Raw genomic sequence first — 24,930 nt, forward strand, 5'->3', positions numbered from 1 at the left:
GCAACCTGAAGTCCGAGACCACAGCTTCTTTGGGTATCTGTGGCTTTACCATCAGAATTAGAAGCTGTGTGTGGGCAGAAACCATGACTTCTCTTGCCTTCATATTCACACCTCACTGCCTTGGATGAGATGGCACCCGGGGCGGGGGGGGCTTTGCTTGACCTGTGTCTTTGACTGACGGACTCACCTGGCTCACTAAGGATTTATTTATGCTCAGAATCCAACTAGGTGATCTGAGAAAGCCAGTCAGGCCCAGGAAAACTGATATGGCTTCTTAGAATCTTCCAGTTCTTGGATTAACCTTTCTAAACTGTACTTGTAGGAAATAAAATAAATGGACATTAAAAAAAACCCACATGTAAAATAATAATACATAGCAGGAAAGAGTAACGTAAAATAAAAGATTATTTATTCTAAGTCTGTGACCAGTTCTAGGGATGGTGTTGAGGATGAAGTCTTTCTTACAGTTAACTGGATCTAATGGGACTGGGGTTGGGCAGATCCACGTACTCTTCATTCACGCAGATGGTGGAATATAAGGATGGCGAAGGAAGCTTTGGTGCATAGTCACCCCATCCTTACCCTAAATCTCCGTGGGCAGCAACCTGTAGAGGAAGGTATGAGCAGGAACTTGTATTCACACACTGAACACATCTCACAAAGCACTTCCTGGGGGATTTTTGCCCTGTGAGACATGGAGTAAGAGTAGAGTAAGAAATGGAAAACAGTTCTTCATCTTGCTATTTTTTTTCCATTGAAACTTAAATTCTGGATTAAAGTTATTTTCTCAGATTTAAGTTTATTTAGGTTCATATTACTGGATATCTTTTAAAAATGAAACCTGATCATTATTTTTCATTTTAGGTGATATGTCAGTTGAAAGGGGGTACACAAATGCTGTGTATAGACAATTCTGGGACAAGAGAACTAAAAGCACTTCATTTGGTTCCTCAGTATCAAGACCAAAATAATTATCTACAGTCAGGTACAGAGTACATTGATTAAAAAAAATATGTCATATTTGATATGTAAGTTGGTAAGTGAATATGTTTGGCTTTGTCTATAGAGTAAAAGTAAATAGGCAGTTAGGTTATTAAAAAGGCAATTTGGCAAACCTCAGAGCCCTTATGAGTGAACTAAGAATAGAAACAAAAATCTTTATAGACTAATTTATGTACATTGTGTTCTTGAATAGTTACCCTGTGCTTCCTTCCCCTAACTGCAGAGAGCCTTGTGATCCTAACAAATGATTGCTTTTACCAACAAGTGGATATGCCTAGAAGGAACTGGGGTTGAAATATCAGCCTTTCCCGAATTGGGTGGGTGGGGGGGTTAATGGTTCAGGTGTGGTGTTTTTTTGTCTGTTCTTTTGTTAAGATTTTTTTTTTTTTTAAGATTTTATTTATTTATTCATGATAGTCACACACACACACACAGGAGAGAGAGAGAGGCAGAGACACAAGCAGGCTCCATGCACCGGGAGCCCGATGTGGGATTCGATCCCGGGTCTCCAGGATCGCGCCCTGGGCCAAAGGCAGGCGCCAAACCGCTGCGCCACCCAGGGATCCCTTTTGTTAAGATTTTATTTATTTACTCATGAGAGACAAAGAGAGAGGCAGAGACATAGGCAAAGGGAGAAGCAGGCTCCATGTAGGAAGCCTGATGTGGGACTTGATCCCGGAATCATGACCTGAGCCAAAGGCAGCTGCTCAACCACTGAGCCACCCAGGCGCCCCTCAGGTGTGGTTTAAATTATATACATTCAAATGGAAACATTTTCATATAATTAGTGAGAACGATGATTATGCTTTAATCACCATGACTTTGAAATAAGTATATCAAATGCTGATTTTCTCTGCCATTCACTCAGAAACATCCTTAAACAGGCATAATAATACATGACCTATAAGTACATAATTATCCTCAAATTACTTATAAATGATAAATGAAAGAATAAATAGCATAAGTTTAGGATTGTGTTTGTAAAAGTTAGACCCTAATTCTTGAAAACTAAGCATCTCTATATGGATTATATACATAATCATGTAATTCTACATCTTGAGTTAATCAGAATATTTTAATTATCAGATATTTTGCTGACCTTGCCAATGATTTATTTTTGTTTTACTTTTTGTTGAAGTATAATTAACCTACCACATTATATTAGTTTTATGTGTACAACAGTGGATTGACGTTTGTATACATTGGGAACTGAACGCAGTAAGTCTTACCATCTGTTGCCACACAAAGTTGATACAGTATTATTGACTATGTTCCCCATGCTGTACTTGCCTATAATTTAGATCAATATTAAATACAGATGTCATTTCAGTGGAACTTTGGAGTTCAAGGCTATAGGAAATATTGCAACTCCTACCCCATCCTGATAGTCTCTTTATTCAGGACCATAACATGCCTTCAAGGCATTTACTTTCCTGTGATGCAGAATCGGGATTGGAGCTTTGTCTTCCAGGAGACCTTGGTCCAGTCCCACCATGGATTTTCTGGCTCCAGTCCCTGTAGGTCAGAGTGGCATCAGATCCTCTGCACAGGCAGAGAAGGCTTCTTTCCTAATTCCCTTCCTTCTGGAACATGACAAAATCCTCATGCCTTTAGGTCCACAGAAGGAGAGAGTTTATACAATGTTCTCTAAATCTCCTTCCTTGTCATAGAATCATACCCCCCCCCCAACAAGGTACATATGAAATACCAGCATAAAATAAATGCATCTTGTTACCGAAGTCTCAAGGTAACATCACTCAAAGGATGCATAAGCCTGGAGCAGGAAGTGTGTTCAGCTGGTAGGGGATTTGAAACACTAAGACACATTTCTTCCTCAGCTTGGACTTATTGAACATGGAGGTTTGCAAGGGCCTGCATATCTCAGGAATGTTTTTCACTGCACCCTTAGACCAAATATCAATCAGTTCCAGCAGTTAAATAGTTTTGGGTCCAAATAGCCCAATAAGTATTTACCTCCTAGTATGTTAGTAACCATTTGAAAAAAAGAATGCACATAAATTGAAAGTAGTTCACATGATGTCCAACAGATGTCGCTGTGCTTTCCTTGACTGTGTGACCATGACCCTGTGGTGAGTTCACTGATGCGCCTGCAGGCACCCAGACACAGTCATACAGTTTGGGAACCTGGACACCTGGCAACAGTTTCGTTTTTAGTATAGTAGGCTATCCCTAAAAGCTTAAGTTAAGCAGTTTTATGGCCAAGAAAAAAGGGTGGTAATAACTTAAAAAAAAAAAAACATGACTCAAAAAGTTTTACAGAATAAAAAAACAAATAGGATCAGGATATGTTTAAATTATTTTGCACATGATAAATCCCTGATACATGATCATGTTTGTACTTCCATGTGCAAGCAGAAAAGGAACAATATATGTTATCAATTAATTTTAATTGTCTTCCTTACAGATGTCCCTAAACCAATGACTACTTTAGTAGGAAGATTTTTGCCAGTACCAGCAAAATTAAATCTCATTACACAACAAGTGAGTCATTGTTTTAATAAAAAAAAAAAAAAAGTACATTTGGGCATTATTTTCTCTTAAAATTTCAATTGTTGAAGTTGGAATTACTCAGGAAACATAATTTATCCTGTTTTAAAATCAATGGTAAAACCTTTTCCAAGTATTCAGTAGCTTCCCCACGGTGTCAGACGCTGGGTGTTGGGAGGGAATGGAATGATTGCAGACAAGTTCTGGGCCTGCCAGGTGGGGCCGCCTCGCCCTTCCCCACAGCCTCCAGACCACCTTTCTGCCTCCTCTACGGCCCTGCTGTCTATCCACCAGCATAAATCTCCCATTTGGTGTAGAGCCTTCTTCAATGGTCACAGCATTTCTGCGTGTTTTGGTTTGTTTGTTTGCCTGCATCCACAGGAGTAGAGATCTCATGAGTCTAGTTTGTCTCTGTAAACTGAGAACTGGAACCAAACCTGGCACTTACAGGACATTCACATGGAGTGACTTTCGCTCAATAGGGCAGGCGCTGGTCAGAGCACTTGGACTACATCAGTGAGCTAATAATGCTAAATGATCCCCCTGAACAAAAGCAAAAGCAAACACGTGACTCTACCCCCTGCAGCTTGCGTTTTAGTGTGGGAGACAGACAATAGGCAAATCTAGTCCATAAACTATATTATATGCTAGGAGAGCAGGGAATGGGCATAGGGTACAGAGGCTCTGTGAGAGGAAGGCAGAATACAGGTTTAAACGGACCAGTCACAGTTGGCTGCATTGAGAAGGTGACAGTTGAGCAAAATCCTGAAAGAGAGGAGAGGGTGAGCCGTGTGACTGTCACATGGAAGAGCACCCCAGGCAAGCAAAAGAGCACAACACAGGGTCAGCCTGCTGTGAAAACAGCAGATAGTGATGAGGGGGTCAGGGGGAGGGGATGGAGTGAGCAAGAGGAAGGGAACAGAAGGTGAGGAAGGATGGATGTAGATGGCATTTAAAGCCTTGAGATAAGAAGGTTGTGGGGCAGCAGGTATAAACAGTCAGATGTTAGTCAAGTGAGTAAATAAATATTTCTCAAATGATAACGTTAGCCAGGAGGGCAAAGAGTATTGATCAGTGCAGGAGATCCTAAGCTGTGATCCCCTGAGCACCTGACGCAGAGTCTTGCAGATGCTGCACACAAGCCTCCTGCCTTCTGGCTGCCTCCACTCCACCATCTTCCTTTCTTCACTGTGTCAGCCCCAACCAGAGAGACCCACTTGGACTTGCTCTTGCACATCACAAGGTCCCTTTGGACCACAACTCCTGTCTGTCCACCACCTCCCCATCTTTTCTTGGCTGTTATTCCTGGCCTCATGTCGGGTGCTTCTGACTTCTTACCCTTGAAGCAACCACTTTAGGAATGCATTTGCTGCTTTCTTGCCAAACTTCCAGTTCTGTATATATATTTCTAAGTATTTTATTTTTAAGTAATTTCTGCACCCCACATGGGGCTTGAACTCAACCGAGAGATCAAGAGTCACACATTCCACCAGCTGAGCTGACTAGATGCCCCCAAAGTCTGTATTTTTTAAGCATGTAATGACTCACACTGTGGTGCACGGACCAGGAGCCTGGGCATCATCTGGAAACTTATTAGAATGCAGGATCTCAGGCCCTGTCCTAGACTCGCTGACCCAGAATCTGCGTTTTTGCGAGATCCCAGGTGATGTGAGTGAGGAACCCTGCCTTGGAGTTCACGTCTTTACTCCTAAGTGGCCAACCTTTGCTGAAGAAGGTCATGGGTTCCAGGATAAAGCTGCTCGAGATTTACTACCTATGCCATACTTAAGACAACTCTTTTTCTCTGCTTTATTTTGGGGCTAAATAAGCAAAGGGGAAAGGAGAAATTGTACCTGGTTTATCCAAAGGATTGCCTCGATCCTGAGAACTGTGAAATCCCTTCTCTAAAACACTGCTCAGGTTTTGACTGTCACTGGGGACATAGGCCTGATAGGTGTCTGGTGATGGGAAAGAGGAGGTTTCAGTAATTTGTGAATGCTTCCCTCCTGTAAATTGAGTGAGGAGGGCAGAGCTCCACACGGAAGGGAGGGACCCCTGGGGTGAGGCTCCCCGGAGGGACAGGGCTTTGTGCTGAAGGGCATGGACCCAGGGTGGCTTCTCAGTGTTTTCCAGCCCTACAGACAGTGATAACACACAATTTAACAAGAGGCAGAGAGAAAAAAATGAGTAGGATGAATAAAATATTTGTTTTTCCAGGACTGTACTTTTTAAGTTTTAAGTAATCTCTACACCTAACATGGGGCTTGAACTCAAAACCCTGAAATCAAGAGTCACATGCTCTCCCGACTGGACTGGCCAGGTGCACCCGCCACCCCCCCCTCCCCGCTCCCCTGCAAGACTGTACTTTTTATATAAAGCTTACTTTTAAATTTCAAGTGTTCAGGGGAGGAATTTCAAGTGTTCATCCAGGTGAACAGGATAGGGTATTGAAGTGTGACATATACAAATCATGTTGAAACCTAAATTTATGTAATACTTTACATTTCTTCAGGCTTAAAAGAATTAGGTCATTCCTGACTTTGCTACCCTTTCCTTTTCCTGGGAATATCCTCTGTGAGCCACGCTGTGAGTAATAGAAAGAAAAATAAATGAAAGCCAGGAAAACAAAGGACACAGAGGGGGCAGAGGTTGTGACATTGCTTTTGGACTTGTTGAAACTGACTACAAAGTTGTTTTTTATTTTTATTAGATGAGACACTAATGATTGATAAGCCTTCAGATTTTTTAAAAATATTTTATTTATTTGAGACGGAGAGCAAGCACGAGTGGGATGAGGGGCAGAGAGAGAAGCAGACTCCCCACTGAGCCGGGAGCCCAATGTGGGGCTTGATCCCAGGACTCTGGGATCATGACTTGAGCTGAAGGCAGACGCTCAACCAGCTGAGTCACCCAGGCACCTCAAGAGCTCTTATGCTATACCAAGAATGTACTCATAATTAAAGAACAGTTTCAGTTTACAGAAGTTTGTGATGGAATTTAATTCATAATTTGTAGTCATAAAAATGAAAAAGCCATCCTATAGTGTCCATGGCCAGCCGCTTGACTGCTGTGTGTGGCTGCCGGGCCCTGCATCCCTACCCTGCGGCCCCCAGTCCACACAGGCAGGGCTCTCTCGTCCCCGGCACGGTGGCCGGGAGGGTCTGGGACACCATGGGCTAGGCTCCCCGACTGCTGCAGAGAAGCCTGGGCCAGAGCCCACTCCAGTGTGAGGGGAATTGTCATGGTGGTGGGGCCTGACGTCGTAAAGTGATTGGGTTGTAAACCTCCAGAAGAACATCAGTTATTTTTGTCTATACCTAGGGGTTGGCTGGATGGAACTTTTAAAACATGTACTAATTAGAAATATGCTTGTCTTTGACTTTACACAGCTTGAAAATGGAGCCTTACCGTCCATAGTCAACGGGTCTATTTTCCCTTCGGGATCCACTCTTCCAGGACCACCCAAAATAACTTTGGCTGGGTAAGGATTAAAAGCAATCAATTGTCACTTACTTTAATATAAGAGTTTATTCTAAGTTCTAAATCAACTGTAAGCCTTGAAGACCTCTAAACAATATATTTTACATTAAGCAGCACCACTCACAATGTCGCCCTGTGTGTCTGGTTTGTCGCTGGAAGGGCTTCCACTTTGTCCACTGTCCCGTGTCGGTGATTCAGGGGTCTGCTGCCATTTAGAGCTCTGTCTTGGTCTCATATGAGTTTAAACTGAGATGGTTTATTTCTGTTTCGCAGTCATCAACATCAGTAATGCTGCGGCATGCACTTAACACCGATGATGGCCTAGAGCGTCTTTATGGGCCATCTTTGCCTGCTGCCGAGTCCCTGATGGGTCAGGCCACACTGAGTGGCAGGTGCCGAGGACACAGTCCACATGGATGTGGGCTGCCCTTAGCTGGGGCCTTGTGTTGCCATTTTAAGGTCACATCTATAATTGTAACTAATTAAACTAACCAAGCTGGTTGGAACATTCATCTGCTAACAGTGGACGGGACAGCCCGTCCCGCTCGTGGAGCCTTTGAGTTGGTTACAGAGGTCAGTCTGTTCCTGCCTCTGTGGGTTTGGGGTACACAATCCAATGTTGTCAGACATCCCAATCAGGTCATGCAGTTGATGATGTGTTCACCATGGGCTCAGGTGCTCTCCAGGCCACTGCTGGGCTCATGGCGTTGGTGAGTGGGAGGAGGGATGACTAGGGGCAGTGTGGAAGGCCAAACCAACCCCTTGGCAGAGTTCTAGATCTGTCAATGCCTTCCCCTCTGCATTGCCGCTGGAGCGTGTTGGGGGCTCTCGTGGTTCACTGCTGCTGTGGTTTGAACAGCCTGTCTTTCTGGTGGTTGTCACATGGTACCTGGGCAGACGATGGCTTTCAGTTCGTTGGACGGGATCAGGCTGTGTGAAGCATTCTCCTTGCTCCACTGTCTTGATGAGAGATCAGGGAGGGTGTGTAGTCACTATTATGGTACTCGGTCCTGTCATCATGGCTCTTCAACATTTCTGAGCAAAACAGAAGCTGCATAGTGACTTGTAGTTCCTGCTGGCAGCCTCCCACCTTTGGTTACCCTGCATGACCTATGATGTTACCATCCCTACTATACTCCCTTTATCTTTCTCGGAATCTGGGAGCATCTGGCCAACAGTGTGGCATTACTCTGTGCTTTAGCTGGTCTGGAGCATTCAAGGGAATTTGGCGCTTGTAATGCTTCATTTCAAGTGTGTGCTCTTGGAGTCCCGGTGCAATCCGAGGTCTCTCTGTGTCATGGCTGCCAAAATGCCCTTGTGGCGGATAGTAAGTATCTGTGACCTCACCGGTGTTGTCAAGTTCTATCTCCTTCCAAAGTAGTTTGGCTTCTTCCATCTATATTAAACTATTGTTTTCGAATTTTATGTCATTGACAATCAGTATCAAGTAATTTGACAGCTGATTATATATTATCTTCTGTCCTCCAATTTTTCAATCCTATATGTCTCATGTCCCAAATTATTTGTTGGATTACTCCTGGACTGGTACTATAAATTTTTATACGTGTATTTTTTGGTATTCCCTGAAGCACTTATCACAGTCCTGACCACTTGATGATCCCTCAGGAAATGCCTATTGTTATCTTCCTGATACAGGTTGTTCACTGAGCTATATATACTCTGTCCTCCCACAGTTGTGGCAGGTCACCCCTGGAATGTCTCCATGCACCCCATCCCATTTTTTTTTAAGATTTTAGTTATTCATGAGGGACACACAGAGAGGCAGAGACACCGGCAGAGGGAAAAGCAGGCTCCCTACAGGGAAACTGATGTGGGACTCGATCTCAGGACCCCAAGATTACACCCTGAACCGAAGACAGGTGCTCAACCACTGAGCCACCCATTTTTTAAAGGAAAGAATTTTTGTTGCTCTGGACAGCAGTGCCAGGCCACTGTGGGCCCCATTTTTGGGGCAGGGCTTAGGGCTGAGGGCAAGGTCAGTGAAGTAGGTGTGCAAGCCCACTCCTCTGCATAGCATAGCCTGTGTCTGAATCAGGGTGCATGGGCCAGGGGGCAGTGTAGCCAGATCTGCCACCCTCAGGCACCTTTGGGGACAGAAAGCCGTCGTTCTGCTATGTACAAAGGGGAAAAGTAAACCCGAGGAATAATAAATTAATATAGCATTCAGTGATGTAGTTTCTGGGACATTATCTTTAAAATGGGAGCATCTCCAAAAGTAAGAGCAGCTCCTCCGTGAGCTGGGTACCAAGTATGGGAGGGGATGGGGTGTTGCTAACAGAAGCCTCGATGGTGAGGCTGGGGTGGAGGCCACTAAGTCCGGCATGCCCATGCAGGAGGAACCTGTGCCAGGGCACAGGGAATGAGGGGCTGAGCTAGGATTTAGGATGGACCCCAGTTGGGACTCCAGGTAGTTGAGTAGGTGAGTGCACAGAGTACAAGCAAAGGGGCTTGCCTGGCACACTGTCCTCCGGGCATTTGTATTAGCTACGACCACGGCTCAGAGTATTTCCGTGCTCCACGTGGATACTGTGGCAAACGTGAAGCGTGTGCCACATACCATTGTGGTTTCTGTAGGAAGCCCTAGAGCAAGCTGTGTCCCTGGCCTGAGATAAGACTACTCACATCATCTCAAAGAGTGCTTTGCTGTATGAGATGGCCACACATGATGCAGCAGAGCCCTGTCGCCAGGACCCTCCTTTCCACCTCAGTGTATTAAACTTCTCACATAACTAATATTCGAAGTTCCTCAGTGAGCAGTATTGTAAAGCAGCACTTGGAGCTTTTCCCGATTTTTAATCCACAGCAGCCCCTCATAGTTAGCATCCAGGACTAATGTGTCTCTCCTCCTCTGATCTTCCTCATGATGGCTCCTGGGCTGATCCCCAAGAGCACTTGGGAGAGAGGTCTCCCTCGAAACCTGCTTTGATGTTGGGGTAGTTCTAGAGTGTGGACAGCTCTAACACTGCTGGAACAACATAGAGTGATGATTCACCTCTTCTTGAGATTATACTATTTGTCAGAGTTCAGATTTTGGAAAATACAAAACAGTTGAAATAAAGGAGCTATTTGGTGTGAGGGTCCCCACACAATAGGGGTTGAAACAGATCAAGGGAAGAAAGTCCAGAAGGCTTCTTGGGGAGGGGACAGCGATAGGGTCCTGTTCTGAATCCCGCCCTCCGACCCCCTGGGGGATCTGTGGGCACACAGGTGGGATTGGCCAGGCTAGATCCATCATATTGTAGATATGCACACCACTTCCATTTCATGATCAGGCTCCAGTAAATAATACCCATAACTCCCTGGTGTTGAAGTTTTCAGTATTTGTTCAAAAACACCAGATGCTTAGCTAATTCTCCTTTTAAATAGTAATGATCTGAATATTCTCTTTTTTAATCTTTATAGAGTAACTCTTAGTTCATGGGACACAAAGTCTAAAAAGCCATGTAACTGTACCAAATCCCAGTGTCTGAAATTGTAAGTAATCACAAATCCTTCATTATTAAATAGAAATAAGGTTGTTTAGAAGTCAGTAAGTGGCACAGAGTCCAGACAAGCCTCGGTGGCGAGCAGTGCACAGTCTACAGCCGAGGTCTGACAGCCATGTGCTAGCACTCACCGCCAGCCAGAGCCGCCAGACGCCGTGCCTTCTGCACAAGCCTGGGTCAGGTCTCTTGGGATTATCTTGGCCCATTAACTTAGTAAAGGACCCGGCCTTGCACCTCCCGTAGTGTGACTTTCTTGGGTTTTGGTTTACATCTCTGCCCCTCGGACAGGTGCTGACCATGACATCCTTGTGGAACCCTAACTATGACATTTCCACATCCTGGTTTTTACAAGTTTGGTGGATGGGTTCACTTCATGTTGAATTTTCTCAGAAAAATCCTGCCCCACGGATGCCAGCTCACAGGAGGCTCAGGCAGGGGCAGTAGGGCAGGTTGTGCAGCAGAGTCATGGGCCATGGGCACACAGTGTGGCTGACATGGGAGGTGGATCCAACATCTGCTCCTGCTCTGCCACGTGTGGACGGTATTCATGCTGCCTGCCCTGCTCTCGGCTTTGCCCGGTTTCTGTCCTGAAGGCTTGCCTGGCTTTGAGGTGACATGTTGGAGGGGGAATCCATCCTCATCCTGATGTCTAACCTGTCTCCACGTGGTTTTTCCATTGCAGAGCTCCTGCTGAAGTCACTGGGAGCTCCGCTGATGGGATAGTGACTTGGGGGGTATACAAGTGGGTACAAAGCCAGAAGTCCGAGAAACTTGGTTCACTGAAAAGACAAATCCATTTCTTTCGAAAGCAGTGCTGAAATCTAGGGTTGACCATGTGAAAACATTTGAGCTATCCCTGGTTTAGTCTGTGAATGCCAGCCACGCACCTCTCTGAACGCTGGACGCGCCATGAGACCACTAACATGCAGCTCTGGGTGAGGAGGAAGGAGAGCGGAGGGAAAAGCCTGGACCGCGTGACACTGTCGAGCCAGAGTGGCTGGCCCAGATGGAGACGTCCGCTGCGGTGGAAGACAAAGTGGTAGCGTGTAGAGTGGACAGAGCCAGGATTAGGGCGGGCCTGGGGACCAAGCTGCCCAGCTGTAGTCTTGTCTGGGGACTGGGGAGACCCAATGACCTGGGAAGCCTAGAGCAAGATGTAGAGATTATCAGGTGGGGCTCTAAGAAGGGTTTAACTTACTGATGACCCCACAATGGAAGCCCAAGGACATGGCTTCCTGCCCAGAAGCAGTTTTCCAGATTAATAGGTGACTGATGCATTAAAGAAAGAATCTGCCATCCCAGGTGGGCTGGGTCAGCATTGGAACAAAGGAAAAGGAGGTTCAGAGTGTGTCCTGTGCTCTCAGACAGAGGAGGCACTGTCTCCGAGGGACGTGGGCACCGCCTTCTCAAGGGAAAGGATGTGTGCTGTGTGCAAGAGGCTTACGGCACTCACGTCCTGCTTCAGGACCCTGCACCTCCGACCCCACGCTCAGCACGTCACACCGCCTGGCCGTGATCTCACTGCCCTGGGAGCTCCACGCTGAGAAGCTGGGGGCCTCAAGCATGATGAGCCCTGGAAGGGGATGTTATTTGCACCTGAAATGAACACGTGGCATTCTGATCAGTGCATCACGGTTTGTTGGCATCAATCACTGAGAAACCAATGATCCCTGGAAGGGTTGTTTTCGGAAAGGCTGAGGAGTGGGTAAACTCACCCACCTGTGCAGAGGCAACCACCAGGTCTCTTGGTGGCCGACCGTGCTTGGCGGCAACATGACTGTTTCTGTGCGTGCGCTGCAGGTGCTGGGGAGCTTCGGCCGGGACTCCTTGCTGGGAGTGGATGCTCTGTGGCCTGCCCCACCATCACATAATGAGATAGCTTTCAGTTTCCTTTACTCTTTTTCTCCCCACAAGTCATGTTCTTACAGTGACAGAAGATCATTCTCTTGGGGTGTGCTGGTCTTGCTTCACTGGGAGTATTGTAGGAGAAAGGTCCAGAGGGATTGCTATGAATTGGCCATCAATGAAGCGAGAAACACATTATTGTATTTTTTGAAAATCACAGCGATACACGCACATGGGTAAAAATCAGTCACAATAGCCAGATGACAATGGAAAGTAATAGTACCTTGTTCCACCTCTTCCCATTCTCTGGACTCCTCCCTAGAAGCGACTGTTTTATTGGCTTCTGTTTTCAGGCTTTCTGGGGGGATTATCTACCGCTTGTCCCTGTGAGGGTTTCACTCTGCACCCATGTCCCTCCCTCCCTCTTCCAGAGAAGCTAGAGCCACCCCTGCTAAATCCTCTCCTGGTTTCCTCGAAACTTTTACATAATGGACTTCGACCTTTCTGTGATGTGTCATTAGTCAGCGGAAGTTGGGAATTATTTTTAAATGATAAAATTAGTCTATACAATTAAAATGGCATTGATGTAAACTTAATAAAAAGGTAGATAAATGTTTTGTGATTATCTTATTGAAAATTCACTGATTATTTAAGAGTTTGTGAGCAGTGCACTTCTCCCTTTCCACTGCTACCTATGTCTTAATATTTTCATATATTTTAAACATTGATCTGCTTCATATGTAGTTTATAAAAGCATTGATTGTGAAAGTCACTTCTGTAACAGGATTTTTTTTTATGTAGGCTGTGACATAAGTGTGGTATTCCAGACCTCTGGGCAGTAACTTCACAGAGTGGGGAGGAGTGCTCTCTGTGGGAAAGAGGTCTCCTGAGTTAGTTCACTCTGAAAGGAGGAACCCGCTTTACGGGTATGGATGCTTTTCCACACAGTTTTAATTAGTCCTGAAATACATTAGTCAGCAAATCGAAACAAAGTTTTTTAAGTATCCTTCATTTTGATTCAATTTTTGCTGAGATGCTGGGTGGGATTTGTTAGGAGCAGTTATATCATCCGCATTGTTTTCACCCTAATCAAATCCAAATCAAGATTTTAATCATAGATTGGGCAGTCTCTAATACTGGTTTTTCAAATGGCCTTTTGTCTCTGATTATAATTTTATAATTATTATATAATTATATTACATAATAATTATAATTAATCAGAATCCTGTGGCTAAAAGATCCAATCTGGGTAATCATTTTGTATAATCTCCTCTTTCTTACTTATACTTTAGATTCCTTCTTTTCTGTTACAAAATGTCAAATATTCTAATTCACATTCAGTAGCTCAAAATTCTAATCTTTGCTTGTCTGATTCTAGTGTTCTCTTGATTTTTCACTTGTTACCACATGTATTTTGCAAATATTTACAAATTGTAAATTATAATCACTGGGACTTTATATACAGGAATTCTGAGATTGGCCTGAGGGTGCATTCCTGCAGGGAGAGTTTGTGTTTGCTTCTTCTTTGGCCTTGGTGGCACTTCCAATTTGGACAACTTAAAATTTTTCCTAAGATCTTATTTTAGGACACAGTATGAATTCAAACCCAGATGAGCCCCCTCCTCCCAAGCCAGTGTCCAGATGGATGCATTTTCTTGCCTTTTCTTCTGCAGGGCATATTTTCCTAGCGCACTCACTCACTCCCTGGGTGTAGACCCTCCACTCTTCAGTCTGATGCCAGCTCATGGAGCTGATCTCCTGCTGGGGTATGCCCTAGGCTTTGGGTCGATACATGTAGAACACTTAGAGCAATGGCTGGCATATTCTACATGTTCTTAAACACATTTGCCTTTGGTTTCGGGATCACAGATACCCTCAGATGGCTGCAGCCTTCAACTTTAGCTTCCTTCTCTAAATTTTTGTTTTTCTATGATTTTTTTGGCCTCTGAGGGGGCTCCTTAAATTTTTAGGAAATGCTGAAATATGCATCTAAAAAGGTTTTAAATATTTAATGCCAATGTTTTTTTTTTTAAGATTTTAGTTATTCATGAGAGACAGACAGACAGACAGAGAGAGAGAGAGAGAGAGGGGCAGAGACACAGGCAGAGGGAGAAGCAGGCTCCATGCAGGGAGCCTGACATGGGACCAGATCCTGGGTCTTCAGGATCATGCCCCGGGCCAATGACAGCGCTAAACCGCTGAGCCACCCAGGCTGCCCAATGCCAATGTTTTAAAGTGTTTTGAAGAATTTGTCAGAATGGCCAATGAATTAAAAATAAGTTTAGAATATATGTCATCTCGGGTCTTTTCAAACACATTGAGACTCTAAAATTCTAGAGTACGGTGTTCCTGTGTCCGAACTATTTTCTTGGGCAGCATTTTCACTTTCTTGTTAAGTCGCAGAGTAGAATTACCCAGAAGCATTGAAATGTTGCCCACTTCCCAGCACTAAAGTAATCTCTGTCTCAAAGACAGCACCTATAACAGAGTGATGCTCCTTCATGTGTTTCACAGACAAAAGAGGGACCACCAAAGCTCACTTGGTGGCTGTGGATGTGGTTTCCTAGGCAACAGGAAGAGTGGCCCATGGAAGGGGGCCAGTGCGAGTCCCTAGAGCAAAGAACACATAGACCATGTACAGCAGTGGTGAAAGCACAAACTCTGGGTGTGCTCCTGGAGACCGCCAGCCACACTGGTTCATCCACCAGCTGGCAGTCAGACTTTCTGCCATGGGAGATTTGGAGCCCTGAAGCCCATCTCCACCAGGTCTGTCAAGCAGGGGAGCCTCAGACCGTAGAGGACGGTGCTTTGTTAGCTCTCTTGCTGCTACCAACTGGAGCAGAGCAGTTTGGGCCTTTTCAGAGAGGGAAGTGATTTTGCAGGGAATTTTGAAGGGAATTCAAGAAATCCAGCCATATCCCAAGTTTAAATAGTTGTGCTGTTAAGAGTTTGTTCTAAATTTATGAAGTTTGTTTTTTTCCTTCTGGCCTTAAAGCACCTGGAATTGATATTTATGAATGGGATTAGGTAGGGATCTAATTTCATTTATTCCCCCATTTGTACAACTAATTGTCTAGCACCATTTATTGCAAAACATTAATATAGTTCCAGTGATATGCAGCACATTTCATGTTGGCTGTCAGGGTGTGATGTCTGTGTGCGGTTCTGGTTCTGGTTCTGGGTTCTCAATCCTGCTCTGTGCATGGATCCCACTTGTTATAATGATTCGTCTCTGGACCTCCTTCACTTTTGTATTTAAACAACTGTCTTGTCTGCAAGTAAGGACCATGACATATTTCCCTATCTTTATTCTATTTTCTTTTTTTCTTGTCGTATCGTATTAGCGAGGGCCTCTACCACAGCCTCTACCATGTTGGGAAGTACTTTTGCTCCTGGTTTTATTAGTAATACTTCTAATATTCCCTTGCCTGGCCCTAAATAAGATATTTGCTATAGGTTTTAAGGATATACTCCATGGTTACATGCTGTATAATAGAGACTCTAAACTGCAGTCTTTTGGGGGCTCACATGGCAGCTTCAGCTTAGTCTATCAGCCTCCCTTGTCAGCTGTTCTGCCGTCCTCAATGGAAGGCTTCCCCACCTTCACCTTCATTCCAGCCTCTAGGGAAGAGAAAAAAAGGTGAAGGCACCCTTCTCACCTTTCAAGGCATAACCAGAAATTGCCCAAATCACTTCCACTCTTGCTCCACTGGCCAGAACCTTGTCCTGTGCTCAGATTAGGTGAGGTTGGAAGCCAGGAATTGTGGTCTTGAGTGGAGCCACCCACGTGCTCATCTGAAATGCTACTGCTGTAGAATAGGGGGACAGTGGCTACTGTGGAAGGGCTGCTCCTCCACTGCACACCTGCATCAAGCTAAGGGGGTTTCCTTCTAGTTCTTATGTTCCTAAACATAGGTGTTCTGTTTTTTTTTTTTTATTATTATACATGAGTGGTGAATTTTATCAGTCTTTTTCCTGCATTTGTGGAAATGATCACTGTTTTCTTCTCTTAATCTTATAATATGATCTATTACAATAAATTTTCTAATGTTAATCCTTGTACTCTAGGGATTGAACCCAAATTGACCATGATATACCTATTTTACCTTTTTGTAAACACTGCACGATCTGGTTTTCTAATAATTCTGCCTAGGGCTTTGCATCTTTTCTAGAGTGGAGTAGATCTACAATTTCCCTTTCTTCCATGTCTAAAATTTAGTTTTACAAAACCAGTGTTTTGTATTTCTAATAAAATGCACTGTTAGGCTTCCCTACCCCTACCCCAGGCTCTTCTGTGAAGCCTCTGAGAAAGTTCAGGTTAGGTGGCACTTGTTTGTCCTTGAAGTGTGATAACCCCTCTGCTTGTAAAACCTTTGGGGTTGGGGATCTTTGTGGGCTGCAGTGGGAGAAGGGGACAGGCTACCTGGTCACTTTCTCTCATTGCTATTGCTTTTTCTAAGTTTTTATTTATTCTGGAGTTGATGTTGATGTTTTACATTTTTCTTGAAAATTGTTGAATTCTCTAAATTTTAAAATCTACTTGTATATTCTTATTTATATATTCTTGTATTGTTTTAAAAGTTGTCTCTGTACCTTGTACATTTTCTAAGTTTCCACTATTGTTGCATGTCTCTCTTCTTTTTCTTGATCTTTCCTATGGGAAGTTGGCCTATTTTGTCAGCCTTTTCAGGGCATTGGCTTTTGGTTTTCTGGATTTTCTTGCTTATATTTCTGTTTCCTATTTCAGAGGTACATTAAATTTTGCTCTTTACTATTTCCCCTGCACACCTGTATTATTTTACTCTCTTGCCTTGCTAGCTTTTTGTGCTAAATGCTTATTTTCTCTTTTTAATTTTTTTTTTTTTTTTTTTAGGAAATGCCTTTAAACCTTAAGATTAGCCCCTGCACTGCTTTAATGCACACACGAGTTGGTATGAGGTGCTTTTGTTGTTACTCAATTGGAATATTTTTAAATTTTCATTGTAACATTCTCTTCACCCATGAGTTATTCAGGTGCACATTTTGTAGTATCCAGATGTGTATGTGTATATGTATGTTGATATATGTTTAAACTACATTTTAATTGTTAATTTTTTGCTTTGATTATTGTGTGGTCAGATAATGTGGTCTCTATGGTATCAATGCTCTGAAATGAACAAAGACTTTCTCTATGAATTAATGTTTGATTGATTTTTAAAATATATTAACTTAAACATGTATATTCTGTACTTGTTGGATGTATTTACTATCCATTAGGTCTGGTTTGTTAATTTTGTTGCTTAAATGTTTATTAAATGTTGTGTAATTTATCTGTTTTTGATAAAAATATGTTAAGACCTCTCACTGGTTGGGATTTTTCTGTTTTTCCCTATAATCCCATTTGGTTGATATGTATTGAGTCTGTAGTAAAGGGCATATAAATCTATGGTTGTTGTATCTTTTTGTTGAATGCTTCCATCAACTGTTAAATATACTCTGTATCCTGTTGCTTTTTGCCTTAAGTACTTTCCTTGTGGACACTCATGTTGTCACCCTTGTATTCTCTGGTTGGTGTTACCAAGCACACTCCCACTCATTCCTCTCTGCACACACATTCTGTGAGGGTGTTTTATTTTAGGTGTGACCTCTGCAGTCCAACTATAGCTGGATTATAAAAAAGCAAATCTAATAATTCACATCTTTTAATAGGCTTCTTTAATCCATTTGTACTCTTTTTGTCATTATTGATATGTGTGGACATATTTGTACCACCTTATTTTTTTGAAGTTTTAAAATTTATTTATTTAAGTTTTTTTTTGCCCCAGTCAGATGGCAGCATTCCATACATACTTTGTATATCTTGTTTTGTCATGGAGGGTTTTTTTGTGGTAAAATATACATAAGAAAAAATTTATGATTGTAACCATTTTTAAATGTACAATTCAATGGCACTAATTACATCCACCATGTTGTGCAACCATCACCAACATCTACTTCCAGAACTTTTTTATCATCTCAAATAGAAACTCTGTACCCAGTAAATAATTGTTGTCTCCTCTCCCCAGTCCCTGGAAACCTCTGTTCTACTTTCTGTTCCTGAATTTGCCTACTCTAGGGACCTGATATGAGTAAAATCTTTTGTGTCTGGCATCTTTCACCCAGCATCCATGGCTCATCCCTGCTGTAACATGTATCAAAATTTCATTCCTTTTTAAGGCCGACTCCTATGCCATTGTGTGTATAGACCACATTCTGTATGGCTCTTCATCTGGTAATGGACATATGGGTTGTTTCCACCTTTTTGGCTACTGTGAATAATGCTGCTGTGAACATTAGTGTACAAGCATCTGTTTTGAGTCCCTACTTTCAATTATTTTGAGTAGATATACCCAGAAGTGGAATTGCTGGATCATATAGTAAGTCTGTGTTTTAACTTTTTAAGGAACTCCCATACCGTTTTCCACAGTGGCTATGCCATTTCACATTCTCACCAGGAATGCACAATATGCACAATAGCATCTTATTTTGTGTTTTTCTGATTACAGGTTGTTTTTGTTGTTTTGTTTTTTTTTTTTTTGCTTCTTTTTGCCTGATACATGTTTTAGGAAATTAGCACTGATGGCAAAATAGAGGAGGTTGAAAGTGAAATTAGTTAAGAGGCTATATCACAAGACTGTAGAAGAGGTGAGAAAGACCTGAACTGAGGCAGGTATGGTAGCAATTAAGAAAAAAACAGACATATACATTTACTCATTTATTCCACAAATATTTTTGAATGTCTGTGATTTCAGGAGTGAGGAAGGCTGAGGTGAACAAGATAGTTTGTTGTTGTTGTTTGTTTGTTTGGGGAGCAGCTCACTCTTTATTGATAGAAGGCCCTGAGTCACTTGGAGCCGGTGTACTTGGTGATGGCCTTGGTGCCCTCAGATATGGCATGCTTGGCCAGCTCCCCAGGCAGTAGCCAACGCACCGCCGTCTGGACCTCCCAGGATGTCAGTGTGGTCTGGCCCAAGTACTGGGCCAGCTGGGCAGCTTTGCCAGCCAGCCGTTCAAACACATCGTTCACAAACGAGTTCATGATGCTCATGGCCTTGGAAAAGATGCCGATGTCAGGGTGCACCTGCTTTAGCACCTTGTAGATATACATTGAGTATGTTTCCTTGCGCCGGCTATGCTTTTTGGACTTTTTATCACCAGAACCATGTCCCCTGCGGCCCCCAGACTGTGGCTGCTGCCCATGCTCGGTGCCCATCCTCCTGCCTGTCCTCTTGACACACACGGTCTAAGGGGGAGATGGACATGAATAAAATAATCATATACATAAAGGTCATTGTGGAAATGTGGAAAATGTGCCAAAGGAGTAGTAGTGGGTGTGTGTAGGGGAGAGTTGATCAAGTATGAAAGCCAGCAAAGGCTTCCCTAAGGCGCGTATTTAGATGAGGAGAGTTAATCAGATGGAAGTGGATTGAGAGTGGATGACTAAGAGTGTTCTAGACAGAAGAAATAGCACATGAAAAGGCCCTGTGGCAAGAGAAGGAAGGAACAGGGTTCTGGAATGGAAAGGAGGCCAGTGCCACTGGTGTAGTATTGTTTACCTTCCAAAATATATAAAATAACCTAAATGTTCAGTATGAAGAGAGTTATTTTTTTTTAATTTTTTTTTAAATTTTTATTTATTTATGATAGTCACACAGAGAGAGAGAGAGAGAGAGGCAGAGACACAGGCAGAGGGAGAAGCAGGCTCCATGCACCGGGAGCCCGACATGGGATTTGATCCTGGGTCTCCAGGATCACGCCCTGGGCCAAAGGCAGGCGCTAAACCGCTGCACCACCCAGGTTTCCCTGAAGAGAGTTATTAACTGAATTATGATGCTGCTGTAGAAGGGGACACTGTGTAGTCACTGAAATGGTGTTTAAATCAATGTATGTGGGAAATACTCATAATATTGATGAGTAATAAAAACAAGTAGTTAAACTGATTACTGATATTGATAACTAACAAAAACACACTGAAACAGTGTATAGAATATGATCTTGTTTTTGTTTGTGTATAATATGTAATTGAACAACATATGTTTATTTCAGTATGCATAGTTTTAGAAAGTCTGAAATATGTTCACCAAATGGTCATATGTGGAATTCTGAGTGATTATAATTTTTTTCTTTTTGCTTATTGATATCCAAAAACTTGTCTTCAACAAATGTGATTTACTTGTATAAAGATAAAATTTTTAAAAAGACATTTATGAGCCAGAATCAGTAGACTTGAAAACTCCTTAGGTGTGGGGAAAGGTAACTATCAGAAGGGACTCGGGATAATGTTAGCCATGGGTGGCCCCATGGATGTAGAGAGGGAGCATAGCTTGAACAGAGAGGGGTGGGAGAAGATTGCAAGTTAAAGGCCAGACACACTGAATTGGAGGTAAAAATGTCTGACAGGAAGTTGAAAATGTGTTTCTGGAACATAAGAGTGTCACAGCAGCTGAGACAGACGTGCAGTGAAGAGGTCCTTTCATCCCCAGTAAGGAGGTTGTTGATTGCTTTTGAGAGCCAGTGGGGCAGAGAAGAAAGTTGGAGTGAGGTAGAGTAAAAGGTGAATGGGTGACGAGGATGGATAAGCAGCAGATGTAGATAATCCTTTCATGATGTTAGTGGAAGAATAAAATGAGTATTTTAGGGTAAGAGAGTAGGTTTGATGATAAAGATTTAAAAATCTTCAACATAAAGTTGAAAAAAGTGAAGGGCAAGAGTTAATAAATCAAGTCATTCAGCAAAGTATGTAGAACAAGAGAAGAATTGTGCCTGGCCTGGACCTCAGTGAATAAGGGTAGTTTGGGTATAAAATTCTGGATTGTTGGTTTTCCTTTCAGAGCTTTGAAGATACTGTTTTTACTATTTCCCATTATTTCTTTTTTTTTTTTCCCATTATTTCTAACAATAAGTAAGCTGCCAGTCTAGATAATCTGTCTTTTTCTCTCTGAGGCTTTTAACATTTCCCTTCTATCTTTTCTTTTTTCTCTGTATTTATCTTTTTGGGGGCTCGTTAAGTTTTTGAAGTCAGAGGATCCACAACTTTCAACAGTTCTGGAACATTCACAGGCATCCTCATTCCACAGCCTCTTACCTTAGTTCTCTTCTGTCCTGTAATGCTGATCTGCCATTTGCTAGTCCTTCTAACTATGCACCATTCCTCTTAACCTCTTTTCTGTGTTTTTAATCCCTTTGTCTTTTATGATGTGCCGCAATCTAATTTCTTTATCTTTCAGTTTATCCTTTCTTGCTTTTAATTTAGTTATTATTTTTATCCATATTATATACACATAGAGGTTTTTAAATTATATATATATTTATATTTAAAATATTTTATTTATTCATAAGACACACAGAGGCAGAGACATAGGCAGATGGAGAAGCAGGCTTCCTGCATGGAGCCTGATGCAGGACTCAATCTCAGGACCCCAGGATCAACCTCAGCCAAAGGCAAATGCTCAACTGCTGAGCCACCCACGTGCCCCTATTTTTATCTTTTTTAAAGATTTTGTTTTTAAGTAACCTCTATGTCCAACATGGGGCTCGAACTCACAATCAAGATCAAGAGTTGCACACTCCATTAACTGAGCCAGCCAAGCACTCTACACACAGAGTTTTAAAAGCCAAGTAATTATGTAAGACTTGTGACAAAGAATGGTAGCTCCCTGACAATTGTCCATTATTTTTTGATCTCCAGGAATTGTCAACACTTTAAACAGAATCTTTTAATATTTCCACATATGTAAATAATATGCCTGCTTTGCTAACTTCTTGACTTTTCTATTTGGGCATAATCTCTTATTTTAGCATCATGGAAGATGTGGGTTTGGCTCTGTTTCCTCCCCCCTCAACACACACACACACACACACACACACACACACATTTCCCACATCCAGACATTAGAAATATGTGGTTAGATCAGTAGTGTTTATATTTCACAACTAGGAAAACACTACTCACTGCTAGACCTTGATTAATTTCCTTTCCTGAACTTCTCCATCTTTTCCTTTGAGTTAGTAGTTGGTACTTAGCTTTCTGTGTACATGGCATTAATTTAACTCTGAACTGCCCTCTGGGTGTATAGCTGTCTTCCCACCATGCTCAGATCTGCTACATACTAGGCTGTGTTGTCAGAGGAAGCCTTTCTCAGAGCCATTTGCCTGCCCCACTCTGGATGGGATGGCTTCCAGGCCTGATGGACAGCTCTGACCATGGACTCTCCCTCTGCCACCACACCAAGGGCTTCCTTTGCTTCCTTCTCAGGTTTGATTCCCTGATTCCTGGATCCCAGTCATCTCCCTCATTTGACTCACTGCATCATTTGATGCAGCACATCCTCCAAGAACATCCTGAGAGAGGGTGCACAGAGATTATCTTTCCAGAACCCCCATGTCTAAACCTGCCCGAATATGTCCTCACACCTAGACAATTATTTTGGATTGGATAGTTATTTAGATTTCCAATTTCAGTTCGATTTTAAATGTTGAATTTTTCTGCAGAATTTTGAAGGTTTTGTTGCATTCTTCTAGTTTTCACTACTGCTATTGAAATTTTGATAGTATCTTTGTTCTTGCCCCTTGTGTGAAACCTGCTTTATTCTTTCTGGAGCCTTGTAGGATCCTCTCTTTGTTCTCTGTGCTTTGAAACTGGATAGTGAAGTCTTGCTTTGCGACTATCTCACCTCTTGTGCTGGACACTTGGCAGTCTTTTTAGTCTGCAAACACATGCCAGATCTCTAATTACATAAATCTTGGACTTAGGAAACAGATTCTACATTTTTCTTTCTCCTGTTGTTTTTACTTCCCTTTTTGGGGGGTGGAGGGCAGGGGTCCTACTTTTCATATCTTCTGTTAAGATAATGCTCTCTGTGATTACTCCCCCCCCCCAAACATCATTTTTATACTCTGTTTTTTTAAGTATAATTTTCTTGCCTCTTAATCTGTCTAAGGCTGCTAGTGCTCACACACACACACACACACACACACACACACACACACACCCCGAGTTTCCTTTCCCTAAACAGTGTGTTTTTTTGGGCTTCTTGTCTTTCATGTCAGGTTTCCTGAAATATCTGCAGATCTCTGGCTGTCACTCCACTCACATTTAAGAATGAGGCATAAGCTTCCTGGGGACTCTTGGTGGTATGACTAAGCCATCTTTTGGGGGACTCACTGTGGGGCTCTTTCTCTCTGTATTCTGTCTTGGTCTGGTTGGCGTCCTGAAAGAAGGCTTTTCCACTGTGGCGCTAGGATTCTAGGGGTCAAGGAGAAGAAATCCTCAGGTCTCAATATTCACCTTTCCTCCTTTGGTTCATTGTGATACCCACCCGTCCTCAACTGTTTTACCCCAGAAAGTAATTTCAGTATCTTGCTACAGTGGTGGAGAGAAGGGTGCTGGAAAGGGGAGGAGCCTGGGGGTTCTAAAGAGAACTTCAACCAGTTCTCTTCTCATCCTACCCTCCTGCACTCCACTCCAGAGCAGACTGCAACTGCTGCATCCGAGTCTTCAGAGCTGCTTCTGCTTCTTCCCTCTCTCCTGATGGGCCAGGGTTCAGGATTCTTCAGTCTGTCATTTATAACTCTCTCCCCTCTGCTTCCCAGCCTCCAAATTTCTGTCATCTCTTCCTTCTTCTGTCCATCCCAGGGGTCAGGAAGCCTTAGGAGACACACTCATATTACCCCTGTGCTTCAGAGAGGGATGTATCTCCACTCCTTCCATGAAGTAGATTTGTGGAGAGGTTGCCTTTCAAGGATCCATGCTTTACATGGTGCGGGTGTTGGGGGGCTCTCTGGTGCAACTCCTCTCATAGTCCTGACTCGGTGTCCTGTCTCCTGCATGAGCAGGCTCTGAGTCACCAGGGACCTGCAGATGCCCCAGGACAAAACTTAGCAGCTACAGAACTCTTCCCTCTAGGTGCATAGTTTTTTCTTTATTTTACCTCTGATAATCTCTTTTACTTTCTTTTGGCTTGACATGCATTTTAAAATATTATTTTAAAAAATTGAAACAAATGTTAAAAGAATAACGTTTAGGAATTCTGTGGGGACTTTTACATACAGTAAGGTTTCTAGAGATATCTATCTGGTCTACCACGTTGCCAGACATTGGCCTTCCTGGCATCACACAGCACTGTAAAGGAAGCATGTCTATGGGATGTCCTGAGCTCCCCTGGGTGGCCCCTTGAGACTGGTAGGTTGGATGCCACGACTTCCATTTTATAGCTCAAGATGCTGAATGACAAATAACCTATATCAGTTAACATGGGGACCTGGTGGCAGAGCTGACATGAGAAACCTGGATTTGAAGCTCTTTTCAATGACTCATGCTCTCAGGAGGGAGCAATGTGGGTCTTCTCCAGTCACGAACGGAAGCTGTGGAGTGGCTGATGAACTCCCGAAACCTCCCTGGGGTTCAGGTTATAGGTAAGATATTGGGAGTCCTTGCCTTAACACTGAATTTTTACATGAGTTGAGAAACATGTCATATCCCTGCCCACACTGAACCATTTGAGCCACAGGCCTATAAATGCCTCTGTTCTGCAGCATGAGAGCAGGAGTCTTACAAGAGCACAGCTGTAGA

The 24,930-nt window shown here is 43.1% G+C and overlaps 2 protein-coding genes across 16 annotated transcripts in view; one reads left to right on the top strand and one right to left on the bottom strand.

Moving 5' to 3' along the window:
• Nucleotides 1-24,930, top strand: part of TESMIN (testis expressed metallothionein like protein) — a 39,976-nt gene that overhangs the window by 5,635 nt on the left and 9,411 nt on the right. For 10 of the 15 annotated variants that reach the window (XM_038563669.1, XM_038563668.1, XM_038563675.1 and 7 more), the window contains exons 4-7: nucleotides 865-985; nucleotides 3,428-3,504; nucleotides 6,900-6,991; nucleotides 10,414-10,485. In XM_038563669.1, the coding sequence (XP_038419597.1) occupies nucleotides 865-985; nucleotides 3,428-3,504; nucleotides 6,900-6,991; nucleotides 10,414-10,485 (362 nt within the window). The remainder of the gene's footprint in view (nucleotides 1-864; nucleotides 986-3,427; nucleotides 3,505-6,899; nucleotides 6,992-10,413; nucleotides 10,486-24,930) is intronic. The other 5 variants (XM_038563674.1, XM_038563676.1, XM_038563677.1 and 2 more) reach the window with 3 other exon arrangements.
• Nucleotides 19,204-19,572, bottom strand: LOC119864260 (histone H2B type 2-E1-like). Its single transcript, XM_038563685.1, has one exon. The coding sequence runs from the start codon at nucleotides 19,570-19,572 to the stop codon at nucleotides 19,204-19,206; it is 369 nt and encodes a 122-aa protein (XP_038419613.1).

Source organism: Canis lupus, chromosome 18, assembly GCF_011100685.1.
Source record: "Canis lupus familiaris isolate Mischka breed German Shepherd chromosome 18, alternate assembly UU_Cfam_GSD_1.0, whole genome shotgun sequence".
Classification (NCBI taxonomy): Eukaryota; Metazoa; Chordata; class Mammalia; order Carnivora; family Canidae; genus Canis; species Canis lupus.